General features: G+C 45.2%; 1 protein-coding gene across 1 annotated transcript in view; it reads right to left on the bottom strand.

Moving 5' to 3' along the window:
• Positions 1-15,193, bottom strand: part of LOC103250751 (NT-3 growth factor receptor-like) — a 67,464-nt gene extending 52,271 nt beyond the window's left edge. The window contains exons 1-4 of the mRNA XM_021708184.1: positions 15,088-15,193; positions 12,841-12,971; positions 4,032-4,204; positions 225-468 (exon numbers count right to left, since the gene is read on the bottom strand). Of these exons, the coding sequence (XP_021563859.1) occupies positions 225-468; positions 4,032-4,204; positions 12,841-12,971; positions 15,088-15,193 (654 nt within the window). The remainder of the gene's footprint in view (positions 1-224; positions 469-4,031; positions 4,205-12,840; positions 12,972-15,087) is intronic.
• Between the last annotated feature and the right edge of the window lie 9,248 nt (positions 15,194-24,441).

The raw sequence follows: 24,441 nt of genomic DNA, 5'->3' as shown, positions 1-24,441 counted from the left end.
TTTACAGATACAATCCAGTGAAATGTCCAGGAGGAAAGGGGAAATGGGCTATTGAGGAAATAATAAACAGGTATGTCAAGATGCAGGACAGGCCAGAAGATAACTGGTGAGTGCATGTCTGGGCATGAGTGTGTCTGTATGTGTGCCAGAGTGACAGGATTAATGGACAAAAACAAAGACATGTAAGCAAGGCGCCAGCTCTGCTGTTGAGTCCTACAGCTTACCCTGTAGTAATCAGTGCTGTAGACATCTCTGGACATGCCAAAGTCTCCAATCTTCACCAGCAGGTTGGCTCCAACCAGGCAGTTCCTTGTAGCCAGGTCCCTGTGCACGAAGTGCTGGGAGGCCAGGTACACCATGCCTGAGGCAATCTGACTGGCAATGTGGAGCATTTGAGAGAGCCCTAGCTCACCCTTGGCCTGGCGTGGCTGTCCATCAACAAGGATCATTGCATCTGGTCCATGGGCTCTGTGAGGGGATAGAGAGAAGAGAAGGAACAGAGAGAAATCAGGAGATCAGGAGCAAAGGCCTTCTTGGTTTCCTGTCCTCTAGAATGTACCACAGAAATGAATAAAATTTCCCTTTCCAGCCTGACTATGGCCTACTTCTCTCTACTCAAAGCTATATTATATGAGTGTGGGTAGGGATGAAACTCTACAACCAGATTCCCATCTAAGATGACAGTAGATATATTCAAATGGAACAGAGAGCAAACCTACTCTTTTTAACATTTTACTGCTACCCAGGAGTTTCCCAAGTGCTAGATGTATATAATAGTATAATTAATTAAAGAACAACTAGCTCTCACACAGTCCTATGTGCCAAGCACTACTCTGACTGTTTTAAATATAGTACTTCACTTAATCCCCACCCAAATTTTGAAATAAAGAAATTGAGGCATGGAATGATCAGATCACTCACCCCAGAGATCCTAGAATGACCATATGCGTAATCAGGAGGCAGGACTGGAAACCAGACATGCAAAGCAGGGCTTCCAAAAGGAGCATCATGAGTGCTTATTATAAGGTCCCTAGACCCTGCCCTCTAGGATTCTGATTAGCTAGACAAGCTCAATCATTTGCATTTCTCACAAGCTCATGGTGCTGATGCTGCTGGCCATACTTTTGAGTGGTAGGTCACCATTGGGTTCACACTCCTAACCGCTCCACCACATTGCTTAGGACTAGGGTCTGGCAGGGAGACCCTCTGACCCTGAAGCAGAGGCCTGGGGAGCCCCAGGATCCCTTTCATTCCCCCCCAAAAAAGCCTGGATTTGTCATCCTAACATCTTACTCTTTCATATTGGTCACTTTAAGTATTCATTCTTTTTTCTAGAAAGCCCAATGAGTCATAACCATACCCAGGACTCTTATTTATGGAGTTGTGAACCAAGGAGCCCCAGTTTACAGCAAGGCCTCTGCCTGCTTTACTGCTTCTCCAATTTCTACTGAAAGGCACCATTAAATATAAGCACATTCATTTTACTATCTCAAGTGGGCTCTGCCTACCTCCTCCTCAGAAGGAGAGGTGCTACATCAGTTCACAAGGAAGGAGGTCATTGGATAAGCCCTTGCTTCTGTCTACCAGGAGAGTACACTCAGCCTGCCTCTAAATACTACCAACATGAAGGAGATGTGAGAGCAGATAGGGCAGGCCTGAGGGTCATAGAGGCTGTGTTTGTGAGAGCAGCTGATGAACCACCTACCAGGATGGGTTAGTATGGCCTGTTGCTAAGAGTTTCTGGTCTTGGCGTGTTCTGGAGAAGCTCAGCCTTGACTGATAGAGCCAAGGAAGACAGATTAATGGTGTCTATGGGAACCTGGTCAACAGCGGAGGCTAAAGCCCAGATTGTGTTGCCAAAACATGACCCAGGAACTTGAACCTTGATTTGGACAGACTCCTTCATGCTGACTTCAGGAAAGGACCCCGTGGAGAGACACCAAGGTTTTAGGAGTGTCAGCAACTCCTCACAGAATTGTGTTCACATGCATGCATTCCCTATACCACGGAGAAGGAGGTGTGTTATCTGGTGCTGGCACTGCTCCTCATCTTCTGCATTTCTTTCTGGGTTTTGTTGTTGCTGTTGTGTTTTTCTTTTTCTTCTTTTTACATCTCCCACCCCTTGCCTTTACTGTGGCCTCTCACTCTTTATCTTCCATATACTCCCTTTTCTTTTCTTCTCTATTTTATTGTGCATGACAGTGATGCAGAGAGGCATCCAAGAGCTCTCTTTAGCCCTGCTGGTGTCTCTTGGGGCTGGAGGCACTGAATCTATGGAGAGTATGTGCTAGAAAGTAGAGTATGCCCCTTAGATCCCAGAGGAATTGAAACAGGAAGAGGAAGGCTCAGAGTATTGAGAAACTGTTACCTATATTAAAAGCTGCCATAATTCACAGTTCTCATAAAATAATGGTCATAATTTTAATAACAGCTACCACAGGCTGAACACTAAACTACTCACAAAAGTTATCTAGGCATTATACATATATAGTCATTTCATACTCACAGCAACAACTCTGTGAAGTAGTTATTAATAGTCATATTTTCCAGGAGAGAAAATTAAGTTTTAATAACTTGCTCCAGTTTACAACTAAGACGTGACAAGTCTTAGCTGTGACAAGGATGTGAACCCTAGTCTGTCTCATGCTAAGGGCGGAGTTATCCAAGAAAGAAATCAATTTTATTTGAAATCCAGCTTTAGAAGGCTTATAATATCCTACAAATACTTGTAATCCTTGGGTCGTCTTTGTGGAAACCTGACTTATAAGCAGAGTTCAGAAACTCCTTCAGACCATAATCTGGTACCAACTCTTTTTCTTGCTCCTTCAAAACCACAACACCCTACTGAATGCCCTCACTTCAAGGAGATGCTTACCAATTTTTGGTGACTGAGCTAGAGTCTTCTATATTTGGACTTTGGAAATCTCATTCTCGGTCATAGAATTTAATGAGATTCAAATGGTGGTTGTGGCAGAAACCACACCCTAAGTGTACAGAACTTGAGCATTCAACCTGCTTCCTGGGACCCTGGGTTCCACAGAATTTCATACAGCTGCCCCTTCTACCTCTGGTCAGTTTGGAAGTGGCAGCTGTGGTGGGTAGAGAAGCCCTAATTCTGCACTAGTGATGAGATGCTGTCTTCTCTGGGGAAGGAAGATCTACCCCTGAAAATTCATCCAGAACTTCTGGCTGAGTTTCCATTCACTTACCAGTTCCATCAAGAACCTCTAAACGTCCAGGTGATCTTGCTCCAGGCATGAGAAAACCTTCTTATAACAAATCCATTATTTTTAGAAAAATGCTATTCAATAGAAATTTCTATCGATGGAAATGTTTATACTGCATTGCCCAATATGATAGAAACTAGCTGCATGTCGCTACCAAGTACTTGGAATGTGGTTAGTGTAACCAAGGAACTAAACTTTTACATTTTATGGAACTTTTATTAGTGTAAATCTCAATTGAAATGGCCATAAGTACCAGACAGCACAGTTCTAGAATTTATTCAGAGAAAGTCTGCCCCCTTTTTTCCAACCTTTTCTGGTTCCTGATGAGTTTGTAGCCTGGTACCTTCTTACTCATCATCAAGAAGTCTCTGGCAAGGTTTCCAAGAGGAGTATAAGGTACTAGCCACATTTTGCACATGAGAAACTTAAGGTACAAAAGGAAGAGGCTATTTGCAACATTGAGAGAAGTAGCTATAGAATCTCGGAGGTGCAAGGCATAAACTTGCAGGTTCTCTGGGCTCCTTCTTGGACCTATTTTGGATCCTGCTCATCTTCTCAATTCATTTTGGAATCCAGAAGAAGAGCTCAGGGCATCTTCAACTTGTTTTCCTAGAAATCAAGGACAGAGGCCTGCATCCAGCTGCTATGCAGACAATACAATATATAAGAATAAAAGTGTGCTTCTTATTCCTCATCCTCAGACTCTAATGTTCAGAAGGAAATGTATGATTTCTGACTCCAAAGAAAACCCCACGGGTTCAGTGGGACTGGGATCTGGTGAGGAGGACCACAGTCCTTGCTTACCTGAGGAACTTATTCAGATCTCCATGCTTCATGTATTCAAAGACCATAATGAGGGGGTCCCCATCACCGCATACTCCATAGAACTTGACAATGTGCTCATGCTGCAGGTTGGTGAGCAGTTCAGCCTCCCTCTGGAAATCCTTCCGTGCAGCCAGGGTGGGATCCTTCAAGGCCTGGGAAAAACACAGGACACCAGCTTTTAGCAATTTCAGGGCAGCGGGCTATCTTTTCTTCTCCTGGGAAGAAACCTTGCACCACACTCCACTGGGTTCCCAATAAATAAGATTTTAAATGAAATTTAAAGACAGTGAGACACAATCTCAGTCACAAGGTCTGACCCCTTATTCCTTCAGCATTTTGATCCCTGTAGAAACAGAAACCCCCTTTCTGACACCCACTTCCTATGCTCTCAGCAGTGATTTTAAATGATGTCCATATCAGTTGAGTATAAGTAGCAGCAGTGGGATTGTGAGGTGGAAGACCTTACCAAAGTCCCTACACATAAGGTTTCCTCTGGACAAAAGGTCCCACAGCTAAAATAAATAAGTAAAATCCACCACCCTGATTGCTTTAACTGTGTAAGTTAGCACATGCCCATAGCCTACTGGAAATTGAGCAGACAGCGTAATAAAGTCTCCTTGTCCTTTCTAGTCCTTGTTTTCAGATTGTGAAGGAGTCTATATTTGCAGAGGAATGTGAACACTGTGGTTTCTGGGATATACTTGCGTTCTCCTAATAAGGTTTTGGAGAAACCAGTGGAGGTTAATGGACAGAAGTCCCAGATATGTCCAGGGCAAGGCAGAGTGCTGAAACTCCAAGTGCAGATGGGACAGTCTTGGGGCCACCAGAATGCCACAATTCAGTCATTGTAGGGATGGGAGACACAAGTGTGAGGGAGAAGTGCAGACCATGGGGAACAGAAAGATTACTACAGAGAAGGAATGTACATTGCAAGTGTGGATTTTTCAGTACTAGAAGGGGACCACAAGACCAAAGCTGAAGAGCACATCTGAGGGACGTCGGATAGGACACTGCCATGGAGCACAGCAAAGCTGGCCAGAATAGACAAAGATCTTTGAAGGGGAGAAGCCCTGTCAGCCAAAGAAACAGCCGGTGCAAAGGGGACTCCCCCATTTCTCCAGCCTCCCCATGAGGCCAGAGGCAAAAGGGCCCAAACATGCACTCTCTTTAACTGACACAGTTTAATATCCTCAATAGGCACAACGCGAGGCAATGAGGAAGTGAGACATTTGCTCACCATTCTCAGGTTAATGATATTCTTGACAGACTGGAGATTGGTTTGCATTCTCTCTGCTAGGTACCTGGCCTTTTCTAGCTATCCAGGCTGGCTGACCTCCCCTGCAGAGCATGCAAGTGCCAAAAGGCCTCTCCAACTGGAGACCTTTCTCCTACCACTGCAGTCCCAGTACCTGAAATTCACCAACTGCCTTGGCTCTAGCATTTAATAGTGTAAATCTGCAAAAATAAGTTTATCTGGGGTCCATCAAACCTCTCAGTCATTAGTACACATCAGAGATGACAGAGGCCTAGCATGAAAAGGTACCTGGATATCATCTGCTCTCCTGTTCACCTTTGGAGTTGGAGAAACTGAGGCTGAGCTTGTCCTTGACTCAGCCCACATTCGTGCATCTTAAATGGCAGAAATCTTAGAATTAGACTGGACCTCAGTGATCTCCTGGTGGGGTTCAGTGTGCTCCCAAGTTCAGTAGCAATTCCTCTAGGGGCATCCTGGGGAGTGTGGTCTGCCAGAGAGAAATTAAGCCTCACCCAACTTCAACCAGCACCACTTTTCCTTTTTTTTTTTAATTTGAAGATTTCACCCAAAAAAAGTGTTTGATTAAATGATTCTTAAGCTGACAAAATGTAGAAAGTTATCTAGTGCAACTTCCCCCATTTTACAGAAGCAAAAACTGAGGTTCAGAAGGGACAACTAGTTTGCCAAAAATCATGCAACAAGTAATAGCTTGGGTCTGGAGCCCAAGATACTTTCCTGTTAGTATGCCTGCTTGAATTAATTAATCAGATGAATTAGTTACTAGAAAAGTCCCTAAGGGAATGGTGGGCAGAGGACTGAAAAAAATATCAAAGGGTGAGGAAAGACAAGCGGCATGGGCTGCCAGCAGAGCAGCCAAGCCCAGTGAGGGTGCCAGGTTCACCAGGCAGGCCAAGAATAGAAGCAAGCAGGAGACCCATTCTCTCAACCTACTGCTGGTTTTGCCCAGACCTGATTCCATGTGTTCTCCAGTTCAACTCAGGCTGCTTTTCTGGGAAGCTGTCTAATAATAAAGAAATAGGCTGTAGTGTCCACCTACAACCAGACCAAAGACATTGGCATATTCTGGAGTCATGGTGAGAGACAACCCATCTTGGTATCCCAGCTCCCAGCAGTAGTCCTGAGCTGCACGGGCTGAGGTGTGGGTATAGGATAACTGAGAGTGATTTATTTATTTTCATGAAGAAGAAGGAAAAAATAGGAACCCAGCATGGGTGGGATGGGAGAATATGTAAAGATTTATGTGAATGCTGGATTTATGAGAGGGAAAAGTAGATCAAATTTGGGGCCAGCCAAATGGCCTCTTTCCATCTCTTTAAATCATTCTCTCCCACAGTCTGGACGTCAGTGACAGCCATGGGATATTTCCGCTCTCAGTCCTGGAGCAGTACCAGCCAGTGTCCCCCAGGCTGGCACCCTACACTGTGAAGCAGATATGAGGTCCTCATTTGGGGGATGGAGCACAAAGCAACCATCCTCTCTTTTGGTCTTCCACACCTCTTCTCCCTGGCTTCTCGATGTATTTTCCAGTTCATGAGTCAAGCCTGAGGTTCTTACCTAATTGGCCCAGTGAGGGGTGTGGTAATTGGGGCTCTGAGCTATAAGTGGCCCCACCCCCAGGAGTTGATGCAGTTAGGACAGAGACAACAGGAGGAAAATAACGAAGAGGAAAAGGGGGCCAACCACTCTCTGGTTCCTCTCAGCGGAGTCCACATTCAACACCTTCTTCATGGCTCAAAATGGGTCACCAGCTCGTGGCATGGGACAGAACGAGTGTTTGGAGTAGCTGCAATTGGTGGTGCAGAGAGGCGCATCTTGCCAAAGAGAGGCTGCTGGGTAGGCCCTTCGTTCAGTACCCACACAACAAAATGGAGAGGTGGAATTTGTTCTCCTTCCCTCCCTCTCTTTCTTCCAAAGTTTGGGGACATTTCTCTTTCTTGTCTTCCCCTCTATGTGTACCAGATGGCATGTTCCCCAGCTCTGCCCTGGGGGAAGAACCGGTTTCAGGAAGGCTGTTTAGTTGGATGGAAGGAAAGCAGACTAGAGAGGAGGAACACAAGCTTTCCAACAGCTCCTAACTCCTTCACAGTCATTTAATTTTCTCCTTTTGTCCAACCTAAGGGTTCTTTTGTTTCCCCTTTTTTTCTTTTGCTGGGGGGAAATATTTTAAAGGATGTTTGGTTTCAGATTTCATTAATACCCTGAAATCCATTTTATAGTTTACATAGAGATGCGCACATTCCTGAATGTTCAAAGTTCCAAATGATTAAACACACATATGCCCCAATCACCCCCCTTTAGTTATACAAATCACCTTTATTTAGTCCCTCAAAACCCACTGTCACTTCCCCTTGGTGAGATTCCCAAATAACTTTACCGGGAAGAAGATGGGTAATTATCACATGGGTGACCCTCTCTCTTCGGTTTTCCTGGGTTAAAGCTGGCCATTGGCTTCCCATTGTTTTTAGGATAAAATCCAAACTCCTTAACACGGTCATGGACTCTAGAGGTCTGGTGTCCCCATCTGTCTTTGCCTCCTCTCCTCCTACACACTCCTCTCTCATTCATTATAAGAAGGGGGACCCCAAAAACCCAGAATTATCTTTTGGAGGGCAGGCCCCTTGTAGTTCAGGTTTCCCCCCCACTAGGTAAGTGTTCTAGAAACCTAATGGCATAAGTGTACCAGCAAGTGTTGTTGCAAGAGGCTGCGTTTATCCTCAGTAAATTTGTTTTTGGAGATTCCTTCAATACATTTACCCTTTTCTTGATGGGTGATTTATGAGTACACCTGCCCATACCACGCTAAGTGTTCAGCATTTTTAACCAAAAATGGCATGACCCCCGTCCTCTACTCTCCCTATTCACTGGATCTCACCCAGAACAACTTATTTTGTTCCCCGAATGAAAAAGTCCTCCTCAAAGGAAAATGTTTTGCCGATGTGGAAGAGACAAAACAAAAAACGACAGAAGCCCTAAAAGGCATCAAAATGGACAAGTTCAAAAACTGTTTTGAGCAATGGAAAATGCATCTTGATAGGTTTATTGCATCAAATGGCGAGTCCTTTGAAGGTAACTGACGTTTAAACATGTAAGACAAAAAACCACAATTTTTTATAAATAAATTGGGGGCTCTCCCTCATACTTCAGTCTCATTGGCCTTTGTCTCTTGTACCTTCCAAACTTTTTTCTGCCTCTGGGCCTTTGTTGTTGCTTTGGTTAGAAAACTCTCCACTGAGTGGCATCCAAGTGATAGACCAGAGAACAGGCACTGCCCATGACCTCTGCGAATGTGAGATCCTAAATCCTCCCTGATAGTTGTATATCCAAGGAGACATTTTTGTCCCAGAGAGAGACTTGCCAAAAACTTGCCAAGAATAGGCTGTGATTGTTCCCAAATTCATTCATGACAGTTAAACCTGTTAATGTAATTACTCAATGAATGTAATGAACTGCTCTAGAAACCAATGAAATATGAGTGCAGATTGAGAGTTTTTATGTAATGAAAGCTTTTGAAAGCCAGTGGTTAAAAATACTGTTAAGAGTGGAAGGCAAAACTATTTTAAAAATTGGGAAAATCATAAAAATCTGACATTCTACACTCAGATTGCTTCACAAATGTTTTAAGCTCCTGCTCCAACTTAAAGTAATTGAAACTAGAAATTATGAACACCCAATAAAAAATCAAAAAAGAAAATCCTCCAAATCAAAAAGAACACAAAAGCTGAAGTTCAGACATCTTGGAAGAAATATAATGCTAAAATCTAAATGACTAAAATTGTCTACAACCAGAGCAAGGATTTCCTACAGACAAGTAAATTTTATAGGAATGGGCCCATAAATATTTTAAAATAAGCAAATGCTTAAAGAGAATAAATAAATAATCATTATTTTTAAAATAAGAAGGTATGCAGCAAGAACAGAAAGAAATAAAATTAAGATAACAATAAAATGAAGAAGCAATTAGATAACTTGGAAATAAAAGACATGGTCATTGAAATTACAACAAAAACCTCCATAGACTGAAAAAACTCCAGACCAGATAAAACCACAAGAAGGAGTCATAAATTGGAAGACCACTGAGGCTCACTCACAGCAGAACATGAAACAACAGAGAAGAAAAATAGAAAAATCATCAAGGAGGGCCTCCTCTGGTAAGAAAGCAGGTTGCCTGGGTTTGAATGCTGTATAAAAGTTCTGTTTATCCAACGACTATTTAAGAGTGGCCCCACTCATTTAAAAAAACTCATGTGCTACATTTTTAACATCACATTTACACTACTCTGTACAGATTATACTGTGTCCTGTCCTGCTCCCCTTTCTCTCATGGACATTCCTCCAGTCTCCCCAGCAAGCTGCAAAAACAAACTGTTATTTCTGCTCCTTTGTTTGCACCATAGCAACTGTTGGGCAAAACATTCTTGCCAATTGATTTAAAATCACAATTTTGAGAAAACTTATACTTGTAGGTGCTATACTTGTAGGTGTTCTCTAGAAGAACAAGATTACCCTGCACCAACTTAAAAACTAACTCAAGAGGAAGGACCTTGCAAAAAAGGACTGAACTCTATAGGGCAGAGAGCAGGATACGCCACTCCTGGGATGTTATCTGCAGAAGAAAGGTGTCTTTTCCAGCAATGATGGCTAGGCAGACCCACTAAGTGGCAAATGGTATAAAATCCCAGAGTGCTCTTCTCCTTGAATTTCCCAAAGACAAGGAGAGAAAGAACCTTTTAAGGGATGAAGACAGAAACACCTTTCTGTATCACCCAGTCTGAGTACTACCCTTAATGCCAGATTACGCAGGGGAAACATTTCCCAGGGTCTTCAGCCATTATTTCTTTTTCTGCTCAAAGTGCAAAAGTGTTCAGCTCATTCACCAGACCCCAGATGGATGCTGGAACACCCAGTGGATTAGTGTCATCCTATATGTTAAAAGTGTTGGGGCATTGGGGAGGGGAAGGAGGTGGGGAAGGGCATGGCAACCCACTGGGTACCAGGTCCACTATCAGAGGAGAATGGGCCAGCCAGAAGATCAAACTTCAACTTACTTATGTGGTAAAATCTCATCTGTACCCCATACTCTAAAATAAAAATTAAATTTTAATTTTAAAAAAAGTGCCAGGAAATACAGATTCTAAGTATAGGGACAAAATTAGAAACCTTTCCACATCCCTGGTCCAAGTTGTTTGAAGACATCATCACTCATCTGGCCATTCCATGACCATGGAGACACACTCAGCAAGTTCTTCAATGTCCATTAATAGTAATCATTGGTCTTTTAGGTACAGTATCTAGTACCTTATTTATTTTCTAGAACAGAGGTCAGAAAACGATGCTTATTTTTGTTTAAAAAAGTGTATACATTGGAAAACAGCCACGTTCATTAGTTAATGTATTGTTTATGTTGCTTTCCAACAACAGGGGCAGAGTTGAGTAGTTGCAATGGAGAGGATAGGATCCTCAAAGACTGAAGTATTTACTATCTGGCCCTTTAGCGAAAAACTTTGATGACCCCTATTCTAGATAGGTGAGGGAATTTGACAGGCCATATGTCATCTGTCTAAGTCAACATCCATAATAATGATAATGATAAAAATAAATAACAACATTTACTAAGTCTCAAACAGTCCTTATAGTCCCAGTTACTCTGGAGGCTGAGGTAGGAGAATCAATTAAGCCCAGGAGTTTGAATCTAAGCCTGATCAGCATAGTGAGGCCCTGTCTCTTTTTTTTAAAAAAAAAAAAGCATAATTGGCATTAGTGGGAATTTGCCAGTGGGGGGAGGGGTACACCTCATCAACAAGGGTACATGCATAATGAACATTTGTATACCTAACCCTGAATTGTACCCCACATCTTTAAAATAAAAATAAAATAAAAATGCATAAATCCCAGGCAGTGAGTTAAGGATTTTACACACATTATGTAATTTAATCACCAACATTCTAAGGAGACGATATTATAATTCTTATTAAACTGATACGAAAACTGAGGCCCAGCCGGACTCGGTAGCTCAGCCTGTAGTCCCATGTCTTTGGGAGGCTGAGGTGAGTGGATTGCCTGAGCCCGTGGGTTCGAGACCCGCCTGGGCAGCGAGACCTCATCTCTACAATAAAGCAAAAAATCAACCGGGCGTGGTAGCGCATGCCTGTAATTCCGGCTACTTGGAAGGCTGAGGTGGCAGGATCACTGGAGCCCAGCAGGTCAAGGTTGCGGGGGCCGGGAGCAGCCACTGCACTCCAGTCTGGGCGACAGAGTGAGACTCCAACTCAAAAAAAAAAAAAAAAAGGAAGAAAACTGAGGCCCAAAGAGGTTAAGTGTCTTGCGCAGTCACCCAGCTTCTCTATGGTTGCAGACTCTCTGGTCCCATGTGGTGCCCATGGAGACCATCTGTCCTCCACACTACACTGCCTGCATCCGTGGAGGCCAGGTACCCTCTGTGAGCAGGAACAATCTGCAGATACACAGACTATGAATACAGAGAAGTCACAGAAATAAGAAACTCCCTTCATGATAAAATTTCAGTCATAACCCTCAGTGCTGAAGAAGGGACCCTTTTGAAGTCCAGGTGAGTGTCCTCTCAGTGGGCCACACCTCTCACTCCCAGTCCATGATTAGCCCATATCTCAGGACATTGTGCAGACTCCACACTGACCTCAGAAGCATGTCTCTGCACCCAAGGAAGCCACTCCATGCTCCAGCCTCCAGAGCAGGACTCTAGACACCTGTGGGTGCCTTTGTGAGGTTACTACTCTTGTTTGTATCAACCACGTTCAAAGATTTGTCCGACATTGGTATACAAAGAGCAGCTACTCACTGCTGGAGGAAGGCCAGGAGAGGGCCAATGGAAACCTACATTTCTACTGCCCCAAGCAATTCATCTTCTGCTGCAAATCTGCCAGGCTTGTGGTGAAGGATGCCATCCGGAAGCTGCCAGGAGGAAGTTATTCCTGGGCACATTGCCCCTTGGGGTGTGAACCTGAATCCCACAGAAGAATCTAAAAATGTCTTCAACCTCACTTACTATTTTCCCAGTGCTAAACCTCTGCCTGCCTTACCCCTACTCCTACTCCTTCTGTCCCCAGTGATGTCCATGTCCCTGAGTAGTGGCCCCTAGGACACCTTGAACAGCACACCCTATGTGAGCTCTACTGTGAATGATGGTCAAGTGACCTTCCAGGCACAGACAGCGCATCCTACAGAACTGCTGAGGAGGGTGGAAGGCCAGCCCTGGGACAAGGGTGAGCCTAGGGCCACCAAAATAAAACCAAGGTTGTTCACAGGCATAACTTGCTCCCAGCATAGTTTCCTTAAGTACTGCAGCTTTTGACCTCAGAAGCTAAAGGAAGTCAGTTCTGGTCCAGAGGAAACATCATTGACCTCAGAGTAAGGTCCCCTATTTGCATCTGAGAAAGCCAATTGCTCACCATCTTCTCAAATGGAGTGATACTCTCCCAGCCCTCCCAGGCCTTCAACCATCCCTCTTCCTGGTGCCCATGTGCCTTGGGGATTTACCTTCACAGCCACGAGCATCTTGTCCTTGGTGGGACTGAGGTTGTAGCACTCGGCCAGGAAGACCTTTCCAAAGGCTCCCTCACCCAGTTCTCGCTTCAACACGATGTCTCTCCTCTTAATGTGCTGCACATCTACAGGAGGGGATAGAGAGGAGGGCAGTGAAGTCACTTGTTTCTGTTGGTGGCACAGGGAGATAGGAAAGCACAGTGGTCTAGGGTGGAGAACCTGGTTCTGAGCCCATGACAGAAAAAGACAAACTAGCACCACAACTTTGGCACAAAAACCGATATCGCCCTGTGATTTGAGAGTCTGACCTAGAAACAGGTCTCAGGGCTGCCACTGACTCACTCCTCACCTCTAAACTACAGCTTCCTCTGCTGGAAAACAGAATCTATAGTAGTTAATGCACAGGATTCTGGTATTAATTTGCTATAGTTGTTGGAAAGAGCATAAAGCAGTCTCCACAGTTACTATGTCCATGAATCCTCTAGGGATCTTGTTAAAATGCAGATTCTGAGTCAGTGGATCTGAGAATCTACATTTCTACAAACTCCCAGGTGATGTCTATGTGTGGTTGGTTGCACTTTGAATAGCAAGGTTTTCAGGGTGTGGTTGAGAATCCACTTTGCATCTTGCCTCCACTCCCCTTTTTTTTTTTTTTTTTTTTTTGAGTTTGGGAAAGTAATTTAACCCCAGAGTCTCGATTTCCTCATCTGTAAAATGGGATTAACAAGAACATTTTCCTTGCTGAATTCTTGTGAAGATTAAATAAAATAATCCATGTAAAGAGCTTGGCTTGGTGTCTGGGACAAAATAAAGACACACACACACACACACACGCACACACACACACACACCCAGCACAGTGGCACAGTGCTTGGTACATGATAGAGACTACTGAGGGGTAGCTAAAATTATCTGGGGGAAACCTCTGCTTGGCCAACCCTTCTCCTCTGCAAGAGAGAAAGACCAATGAGTTCACAAAAGGCAAGTTCAGAGCTGGCCCCAGAATAAGGTCTGAGCACAGAGAAGGGTTGCAACAGTCTCTGCTAATTTAGCAACCTAATTAAAGTCTGTCTGCCAGGAGAAAGCAGAGCTGTGCCCCCAGCCCTCCCACCTATTTGGAAAGAATGCTATGCAGGAGTTGTACAAGCAGTGGGCTGGCCAGGAAAGGAGAGTGCCCGAGATTATTACTCACTGACCTTCACGTTAATTGTTCAACAGGCAGAAGCCCATTAAATACCTGTATTCACATTGTGAAGAGCTTTGCAGAGCCAGGAAGAGGATTGTCCCAAATGACTTTGTTGAAAAATGAAAGCTGAAAATCCAGAACCACGGCAGACTGTCCCCATGAGTGAGGAGTCGCAGGAGGGACAGAGGTGCATGGCTGGAAGGCTTGGGGTAGGGCTCTGGCTAGTTTGGGCATTTCTTTCAGAATAGACTACACAAATCTTTTTTTTTTCTGTCAGAGTTCTTGGTATCCACAGTGTCCCAGATGATCTGCCCAGCAAGGATTTGTGGGAGAAAGCATTTGCTGACCATCATTTCTCCTCCCCTCGAAGACAGACCTGCAGGTCAACAGCTGCCCGTGGCTGCTCCTCCCAGGTCACAGGGCCGCAATGCGGCTGCCGCTTGCTGCAGGACTATACCCCAGTCTTAACAGCAAGGGGATTAACATTGGTTTTCTTCTGCATACCCTCTCTTTCCATTTCCCAGCCTCTATGGAATGGTATTTGTTGGTGTTGGAGGGACAGGCTAAAGAGTCTCCCACTAAGAGAAAATGGGAGGTCAGGACCTCTCTCTACAGAGGCTATCTCCTCCCGCTGCCTGATTGTTCCCAGGTGGCTGGTGATGACTCACGCATGGGCGGCTGCAAGATGAGTGTCCTGGCATGGCCCAGGAGTGAAGATGGGGCTGGTGATGGCTGTCACACATTGTCGACCCCATGCCTCTGAATATGCAGGGATTAGTAAGGGATGGAAAGCCAGAGGGCTTGTTTCAAGACCTGGATCCTCCAAGGGCTTGGGCACCTCACAAAACAAAGTAAAAAATCTTGGGTCTCAAATTCCTGATCTGTCAAATGGGCATAGGGAGATAATGTAAAGTTCTACTTACCTATCACCTGAGCATGGAAGTCTGTAAACTTTTAAGTCCTCCAGAATGCAGGCTGTGTTTTAATATTTTCATCATTATTGATACTGATATCTCACAGAAAGGGGAAACCAGGGCCCAGTCAGGCATCCCCACCTGCTGGCTGAGTTGAGCATGGAATCCAGAGTATAAGGACATGCTGGTGTAGCCAAGTCAAATGAGGAAGAGCCTCCTTTGGCCCCAGATTCCACCCCAATGCCATCGTCCCTCTGCACTGCAATAGGGAAGTTGTTCTGAAACTTGAGCATGCATCAGAATCACCTAGAAGGCTTGTTGAAACAGATTACTGGGCTTCTCCCCCAGAGATTCCAGTCCAGTAGGTCTGAGTTGGGGCCTGAGAATATGCATTTCCAAGTTCCCAGGTGCTGCTGGTGTAAGAACCACATTTTGAGAAGCACTGGAACAGGGCTTCTTCGGTGGCGTAAGAAATTAGCCAGCTGAAGAAAGACATTCACCTTTACCATCTGGTCTCAACAACTACCATGCCCACAAATAGTTCAGTCATGCCTCACTTCCAGAAGACCAGGAGGTGCTCAGGAGTCCTGAACTCACCTCCAAGCTCCTCCCTCTTCCCTAGCCCTGTGACCTAAGCTAGAGTCAAGTGCCCCCTCAGAGGCTCCACTTCCCATCCAAGCCATAGGAATCATGCCTCTCTTGCCTCCTTATGTTCTGAAAACATCTGTGCAAAGACAAACCAATGTTATATATTTTCCCGTGTTCTTAAGTCAAGCTCTGGGCTGGGAGACTCACCAGTTTTCCTAAGAACTTCTCACTCCCAGCTACGGTGAATGCAAAATGGGAATGAAGGGTCTTGACAGAAAGCAGTGCTCTGTTTTCCAGCTGTTGTGCCTGAGTCCCATCTTAGAACCCTTCTTTCTCCTTTCCCTCCCTTGGAACCAAGAATATCAGGCCCCGAAAGGCTCAGACAAGACACATGGGAACAGCATACAGGGAGTGGTTTCCCAACCCTCCCTCTATATCCCAAGAGTTGAGAGTCTGGCAGCAGCTGCAAACTCCTAGCTGCAGGAAGGGAAACTCGGGCCTCTGTGAGCCTTGAAGGTGGCAGGGGGCAGATGACCACATTACCGGAAGCAAGTCTGTTCTCTGCAACCACATGAAAAGGGCTGAGCAGAAGCCTCCCATGGGCCAAAGTATCTTCCCCAAATGTGCAAAAGGACCTTTCTCAGGAACGTGGAAATACTCAGTGGCACAGAACAAAAAAAGCCTTGTCTCATTCTAGTTTTCTCCTGAGTGAATGTATTTTGACACTAATACCTGTGCTTAGTCCTGGATAAGGAGGTGAGAGCTGAGAACAGATTCCATCCCACCATAAATTCTCCCTCAGGAGAGAACTTGTTCCCAGCCATGGGAATAAGAAGCTTGTGAGGCAACCAGGGAGCTTTGGCAGAGAGTACTGGATTTGGGCCAGATTCAAGGCAAATCACTTCCATGTGGACAGTCCCATGCACCAACAAGACTCTAGACTCCAAAATACCATCTGAGCAGCTTCTTTTTCTGAACCTACCATGGAAGAAGTAGAGCAGAGGGAATTAATTTGTACCCAATCTTAATATGTATTCAATACTTGATTCTCATAACAACCCTGAGAGGTAAGTGTTACTGAACCCCTTTCACAGAGGAGGAAACAGAAGCAGGGGTAACTTTCCAAATTCATAGAAGAAAAAGTGACCAGTGAAGGACTCTCTCTCCTTTTCATGGTCTGGTCTGCAAGCCTGTATTCTTTCCTTTACATTCAGTTGCCTTCACTCTGTCCTCCTCAACTTTATGACCATGGAAATGAGCCAGTCCACAGATGCTCAACCCTCCATCTTCCACTGCCGAGCTTATCCTTACCCAGTTCATCTACTACAGCCTCTTCCCAAGGGAAAGGACAAGAGTGCTCCTCCTCCCCACCCTCCGGAGACTACACAGAGCAGACAAAGCTCTGGGAAGGAGGGTGTGACTGAGGGAGAAAAAGCTTCTGCTCAGTCCCTGGGGAATGGCTGGATTAGTTGTTTCATTTCTGATGTCCACGCATTTCTATGGGTCCCTGCCTGTGTGTACTTTTAGCTCACACAGTGCTGCCAGAGTTAGCTCTGGTGAAGCCATCTGACCTGCATGCCAAAAAGTGATGGATTTTCCTAAGAGGAGAGGGCATCAATCTCCTTTTACTGCCTGGCTGGCTGGCCCAGCAAAGTCTGGGTCACAAGACCCAGACATCAAGACATTGACGGGGAGGCAGAGAGGGAAATACAAAGTCAGGCTGTGGGAAGACCTCCCAATTTCCAGCAGGGAAGGGGCTGCTGAAAAAGGCAGGGGGCTGCTGCTACATATGGGGAGGGATTTGGGAAGAATAACAAAGGTTTCTGGGGTCTTTGGTCTGCCTCTTCCCTCACTCCTTTGTGCGAGACAGCCACCAACAGGATTCCACCAGAGGAAGCCACCTGTAGATCTTCCCGTTCCCACAGGACAACTGGCTCATCCGACACAAATACAGAATGAGGATTTCTGTGTTTTAGTGACTGCTCCAAGAATTCTTCCTCTGTAGTGGGGACCAAGATAACTATTCCATATGTGTGGGATTCACTTCTGGGAGGTCTTCCCGGCCTGCAGCAAGCTTGACTTAGACTAGAATCTCTAATCCAGTTAGGTCACTGCATATCTCTGGACAGAAGACCCCAGAGCCCTAAGAGGTTAACCGGCCGGCAGGGGTTATTACTTGTCCTGCCTCTGTTCACCTGGGCTGCCTCACTGGGGGCGGGCAGGGGCCATACATGGGGCCACAGGATACACTGACATCACATCAGAGGCAACTAAAATGGAATAGGGGCATTAGAGAAGAGGCATAAACTGCTCAGCCCTGCTGACCATGGATGAAGTGAGAACAACAACAACAACAAAAACCCTGCCAAAATATCAGTTCTGAAAGGGTGAAGGCTTTGAAAAACAGTCTGTATTGGAATTGTGACTCTGTCAATTCCTAATTGCATCCTATTCTCCCCAAGCCTCTAGCTCCTTATCTGTGGAATGGGAACATGAATACTGACTTGGCAAAACTATAAAAAGAACTGACATTAAATTTTTAGATAATAGAGACAATATAAAATATTCAAAATGTTGCAGGCATCTAACAAATGTGTTTCTTTCCTCTCTGTAAGATTTTCATTTTGACTAAGAGCTCAACCTATCTCAAACACAATAGTGGTTTGGAAAGAAACTTGAAGGATGATGATTTTTCTCCTCAAATAAAATGGCACAACGTTGCCCAGGGAAGAGCCAGCCCTGACTCAAGGGTCACCAGCAGTCTGTCTAACCATGTCCGACCTCCTTCTCCTTCAAAGGCCAAAATAGTTTGCGGGAGGAGGCTGGTCAGACAATGGAATAAAGACATCAAAAGGCAGAGACAGCCACCTACTCAAGATTGGTATTGATCAGTAGAGAAAAACCAGATTTCCCAGGGTCAGTGGTTATAAATAATGATAATCCTGACTTTGCTGTACATGAAGCAGCAAATTTGATCCCAAAAGTGAGTGTACGTTCTCAGTCAGACCCAGATTGTCTTAACAGAAATTCATTTGCCACCTCGGTGCTTTGTCTAATTGCTGTTTGGAGACCATGCACGTGGACAGAGCTGAGACAGTCCTTCCCTAAAGGTGGTGGCCTGAGAGGCTCAGAAACAGGTCTAAGGGCTGGCCCCTGGTTGGTGCTCCTCACCATCCTGCCTTCCCTCTTTTCTGGCCCATTCTAATACTCAGTTCCTAACTGGTTTCTATCCTCTTCACTGAGACCTCTCAGATCTTTCCTTTGTGAACTCCATCTCACTCTGTACTTATCTCTTTAGCTTATTGTTATCCCTCTGTGCCCTTATTAATAATAAAAATAGCTGTTATCAATGAGCACTTACCCTGAACCAGGTACCAGGCTGGACACACATTGTCTCGTTCATCTCTACAACTCTCTTAAACACGGCATGTTGCTATCCCTGCACTACAGATGAGGGAACTGAAGCTCACAGTAATTAAGTAACTTAAACTTCAAGATCCCCTAGCTGTTAGGCAAGACCTGTGGGAAGCTAAAGGCTAGACTAAGCAGGCCATCCATTGGTCATGGCAGCCCCCTCACTCCTGCAACTCCTAATGCAGAATGAGGCTCTGCTTTCTGAACTGGCATCAGTGCTTGGTGGAAACCAATAACATAGATAAAAAGAGTGTTTCATCTCATCATGGAAATTGTTCTTGCTACCACCTGAGCACAACATGAGCAGCTGAGATGCCTTTTGGAAATAAAGATGGCACCAGAAGGCAGAAATCCAAGACCCCACTGCCCCACCAAGGAACAAATAGTCTCCACCCATTACAAGGTGAGTCCTGAGGGTGACTGTGTGCATGATGGAGGAGGGAGATTCTTGGCAGAAGAGAGGGAAAGAGGAAACAGAAAGAGGAAGGGAGGATCACTGAGAAGCGTGTGTTTTCTTTGCACTAACCAGACCCTAGGGTCTCAGGCTGCCAAAAAAGACTCCGAAGAAAACATTAATTCAATACCACACATTTAATTACACATGAAATGATGTCTTTAAATGGAAAAGAATAACATTCCTGGAGCTCCAACTGTGGGTGTTTAAAGTGGCAGAAGGGAGAAGGAGGGCCAATTCTGAATCTTCGAGGGGGCAGGAGACCACTGAGAAGGCAGGGCCTCTGTCTGAGCCCATAGTAGGAATTTCGGCTAGCCTTCAAAGACCTGCCCTCACCCCTTCCCTTGCTCCTTCAGTAAGGGCTTGCCTCATGCCAATGGAGGGGCAGGTAAGAAGAGCTAATATTCCTGTGGTATTGCCTGAGAGCATGACCAGGTGAGAATGTACCCTGGTCAGTCACAGACCCATTGTAGGGGTCTGCAGCCAACTCAGCCAGTTCCTCACTTGCACAGAAGAGTGTGGCATGGCTAAAAACTATTCAAACAACCACTCTTGCAAAGAAACCCATGGACGATTTACCGATTCTAAATTAAAAAAAAAAAAAGGATCTCCTGGGTTCCTGTCAAGGACCTCTTTAAGAGAAGACATTTTGAAGGCTGGAGAGCCAATAAAAGGATTCTGCAAAATTTTTCTTAGAGGTCTAGAATTTAAAATTATCAACCAAATAGGGGAACAATGACTTGGGGATGGATTCCTAATTGAAGGAGCACCAGCACTGTTTGTTGCTATTGCTGTTCTAGGGTGAGGCTGGTTCAGGACTTTTTACCTAAAACCTTGTATCTTTCTGCTGGCCAGTCCATGTCCCATCCCAAGGTTTCCTCTCAACTGAATCGAGGCTCCCTCACACATTCTTTTCAGTATGACATCTTTGCAAAGAGGCTTTGAAGGGTTCTGGCAACAGCTCAAGTCAAAAGGCCTATGTCATATAGTACTCACTCAAGGTCATAGACTGGATCCAGTACAGGGCCTAATATGTAGTAGGTACTCACTAACTATTTGATGAGTGAATGAATAAATTAAAACTCCCTCTGAAGCCCTGCTAGAGACTTTAGCAGAAAGGGAGGAGGAAGAAGGGAATTTGGGGGAGTAGTAAAAAGAAAGGAAAGATGAGTGAGAATGGGAAGGGATCCAGGAAGTTCCTAAGAGCAGACTTATTTATGTTCTGGCTCCAAGACTGCCCTGAGGAATCAAGATCATATTGAACTAAGATAGCCTGAGACCCACATCCTCACCCTCAGTCTCCGGCTCCTCAGACGTCTAAACAAAGTGCCTCCGCAGCTGGCGCCTGATAGAGGTCCTATCTGGGGCACATGTGCACCCTTAAGCTAGAGGTAGTGGTCTAGGACTCCAAGACACTGTGTTCCCACCAAGATGAATAAATAAACAAGACACCCTGCTGTTTCTGGAAGCATTGAAGAGAGAGGATCAGCAGAGGACTGTCTGTTCTGTGGTAATTTCCAGCTCACGTTTCCAACACAAGAAGTCCAGAGAGTGAGACTGAGGTTCACATGTGTCCCTGCTCCCAGGTGCTACCCCTCGGAGCATCATCACATGAACTCAGACATCAACTGACACCCCCTGCTCCTGCCTCTCTAACCACACCACACCTGCCCTTTCATGCCCACTTCCTGGTCTTTGTGTCACATTAACCCTTTCTGTGGTGAGAGGACCTCTGACTTTCGTTAAGCGCTGACTGCTCAAGCCAAGAGTAAGAGCAAAGGAACTCCCCAAGGAAAGCCATCTGGAATTGAGAAGTTAGGTGCTGAAAGATGAATCTCAGGCACCGACTGTGAATCTGTCCCTCAAAAGACTTGCCAGGCTCCCTACTTCCTCCTTCTCCTGCTGGACATCTCCTTTCCAACCGGACAATGACAAACCCTCACTCCAAATGCCCACACGAAGGACACACCCCACCTCTCAGTCTCCCCAGAGACCTTTCATCTCCAGCTGCTACCCAGGAATGCAGCCTCGGCCTCTCATCTGACTCTCTGTCCCCCACATCCTTCCTATGATGTCATGTTCTTACTAGAACACACAGAGTACAATGTGCTCAAGGCTGTCCTGTCCAGCTCTGGAGCTCTGGACCAAGACAAAGACTGCAGGGCACTTGGAGCTGTAAGATGCTGTTTTACACAGAAAGCCTGGAGGTCAAGACGAGAAACACCTGTGAGGATCATAGGACAAACCACAGAAAGGCAGATCACCCATTCACAGGACACACCATTGGCTTTGAAGACTACCAAACACCGTGGATTCAAGAGAAAACTGAGCTCCTTCAGGCAGAAGGGGAAGGAAAGGAGGTTATGAGACCCATATAAAGAGAGGCAGCAATATGCCCAAAGATACAACAGACACCAAAAGAAGGACAGAAAGGGGGCCTTATAAACAAACACCAGTGTTAGTGCAAGGAGAATGAGGGAGAGCATGGCTTTGGAATGAGGCAGAACTGGGTATAAATTCACACTTGAGGACATATCTTTGGAGGTGGCATTTGGCAATTTACTAAACCAGTCTCAAGTCTTGATGTTTTCATGAGTGAAATTAAGAAAAGATTCACCTCATTGACTTGTCATGAGAATTCAATGAAATTATGTGTGTACAGTGATGCATTTAAAGCATGTTGAATGAACTAATGGCTTTAAAGGTTCATGAAGGAATATGCCAGTTCCTCCCTCCCACCTGCTCTCTGCTCAAACCTTCAATGATCTTCCCTAATTGCTTAAATCTCTCTGAGCCTCAACTTCCTCTCCGGTAAAATAGAGATGATAATAATAATAAGTAATAATAATAATAATAATGTGCCTACTATGGAGCTGTGGAATCTTTATGTAAGATAAGAGATTAAGTGCTTAAAACAGTGGGAGGGGGGACACAGAGTAGGTGCTCCATAGGCCTGACCCTATAGTATCAATGCCGAATGCAGTTTTTAGTCTGATATTTGAGAACTTTGATAACCTGACCTAAATCCCTACTTAGGTTTTTTCCTCATAAATTCTCTATACAAATGGATTACATCGGTCCAATAGATGCACAAACTGGCCATTCTCTGACCTCTGAGTAGCTGCATGAGCTCATGCCTTTGCACCTTCAGCCCAATTTGGGGTACCGATACCCACCTCCACTAGTAGAAATCAACCCATTTCCCAAGACCAGCTTCTTTTTTTTTTTTTTATTTTGGAGTTGGAGTTTCACTCCGTTGCCCAGACTGGAGTGCAGTGGCTACTCCCGGCCACCGCATCTTCGACCCACTGGGCTCCGGCGATTCTTCCACCTCAGCCTTCCGAGTAGCCGGAATTACAGGCGCGCACTACCATGCCCAGCTGATTTTTTATTTATTGTAGAGATGAGGTCTCACCAAGTTGCCCAGGCGGGTCTCGAACCCGCGGGCTCAGGCAATCCCCTCACCTCAGCTTTAATCCCATGTTCACCAAAAGATCTCCTTCAGATCCTCTTTCTTCTTAAAAAGATCTTTTCTCTCCTCAGAACATTCCTAATGCAAAAATTGCTGTCCTGTGACCACCTCTGTTTACTTTCTGCTACCTACATAATCTCGAGTTCCTCTTCCGCTGCGCCGGGCAGCGCCGCCACCGCACGCTCCCCAGACGTGGCGCCTCTGGGCTGACGCGCCACAGCCTCCAGCCCCTGCCGGCAAGGCGCCTGCAGCCCCGCGCCACGCGCGCCCCTTCCCGGACCGGAGCCCTCTCCTTGCGCGGCCCCGCCGGGCTGTCCCGTCGCGACCCCCACCCTCGAACTCAAGCCACCGTGGAGCTCCTCCGCCCTGAAACGTTCACCGCGAGCGGCATCTTGGCCATCTCCGAATCCAGAACTTGCGAAAAATCTGCATCTGTGTATGAAGGGGGTGATAATTGAAATTCTCTTTTCGGACTTCCTCATCTTTGAGAGAGCCTGTCATCCATCTCACGCGCCATTTAACACACTTACAGTCCCTAGGACCAAGACTGCAAACTGCTGAATAGACAGACTGTAAAGCAGAGGGAAAAGTGAACAAAACCAGAAGACCCTCATAAGGAAGAACAGGTCATTGCAGAAGAGCAATAAAAGCAACCCCACCTTCCCTCAAAAACAGAATTGAAGAGGGGGAGGGAAAGGGGTAAAGGGAGAAAAATCTACAGAAATGAAGAAAAACCAAAAGAAGAGTATGGGTCTCTCCCAGACGCCTGGGAGAGCAGACACTGAGAAAATTGACTTTGGAATACAAACAATGAAAAGTCCCCAGAATGAAGGGTCTCAAAATGCAAATGTAGATATCAAAACAATAATGGAGAGACTAAAAAGAATTGAGGAGACACAAGAAGAAACTAGGAAGGAGCTGATATCTGAGATAACAGTAATAAAGAATACTGTGAATGAAATAAATAACAAATTGATAAGCATGGAAAGCAGAATTACCCAAGCAGAAGAAAGAATCTCAGAGCTTGAGGACCAAAATATAGAAATAACCCAAACTCTTAAAAACACAGAAAATAAGCTAAAAAAGACAGAACAAAACCTTCAAGAGATGAGTGACTACCTCAAGAGGCCTAACCTAAGAATAATCGGACTCCCTGAGACGGAAAGAGAAACAGAGACCACATTGGAACAAACTTTCCACGAGATCATTCAAGAAAATTTCCCTCATCTAATCAGTGATACAAAAATTCAAACACAAGAGATTCAGAGAACCCCCGCAAGACAACAAATGAGAAGACCAACTCCTAGACACATAATAATTCGCCTAAATAAAGTAGGCACAAAAGAAAAAATCCTAAAGGCAGCAAGAGAAAAAGGCCAGATCACCCACCATGGAAGACCAATCAGAATAGCAGCAGATTTATCTGCAGAAACCCTGCAGGCTAGGAGAGCTTGGAGCCCTATCTTCAAAGTCCTAAAGGATAAACAATTTCAACCAAGAATAACCTACCCAGCCAAGCTAAGCTTCATCAGTGAGGGAGAATTAAAATCTTCCCAGATATCCAATC

The sequence above is a fragment of the Carlito syrichta genome, unplaced genomic scaffold, assembly GCF_000164805.1.
Source record: "Carlito syrichta isolate Samal-C Ts95f unplaced genomic scaffold, Tarsius_syrichta-2.0.1 Scaffold132401, whole genome shotgun sequence".
NCBI classification, from domain to species: domain Eukaryota; kingdom Metazoa; phylum Chordata; class Mammalia; order Primates; family Tarsiidae; genus Carlito; species Carlito syrichta.
This window is presented reverse-complemented; position numbering and strand designations above follow the sequence as displayed.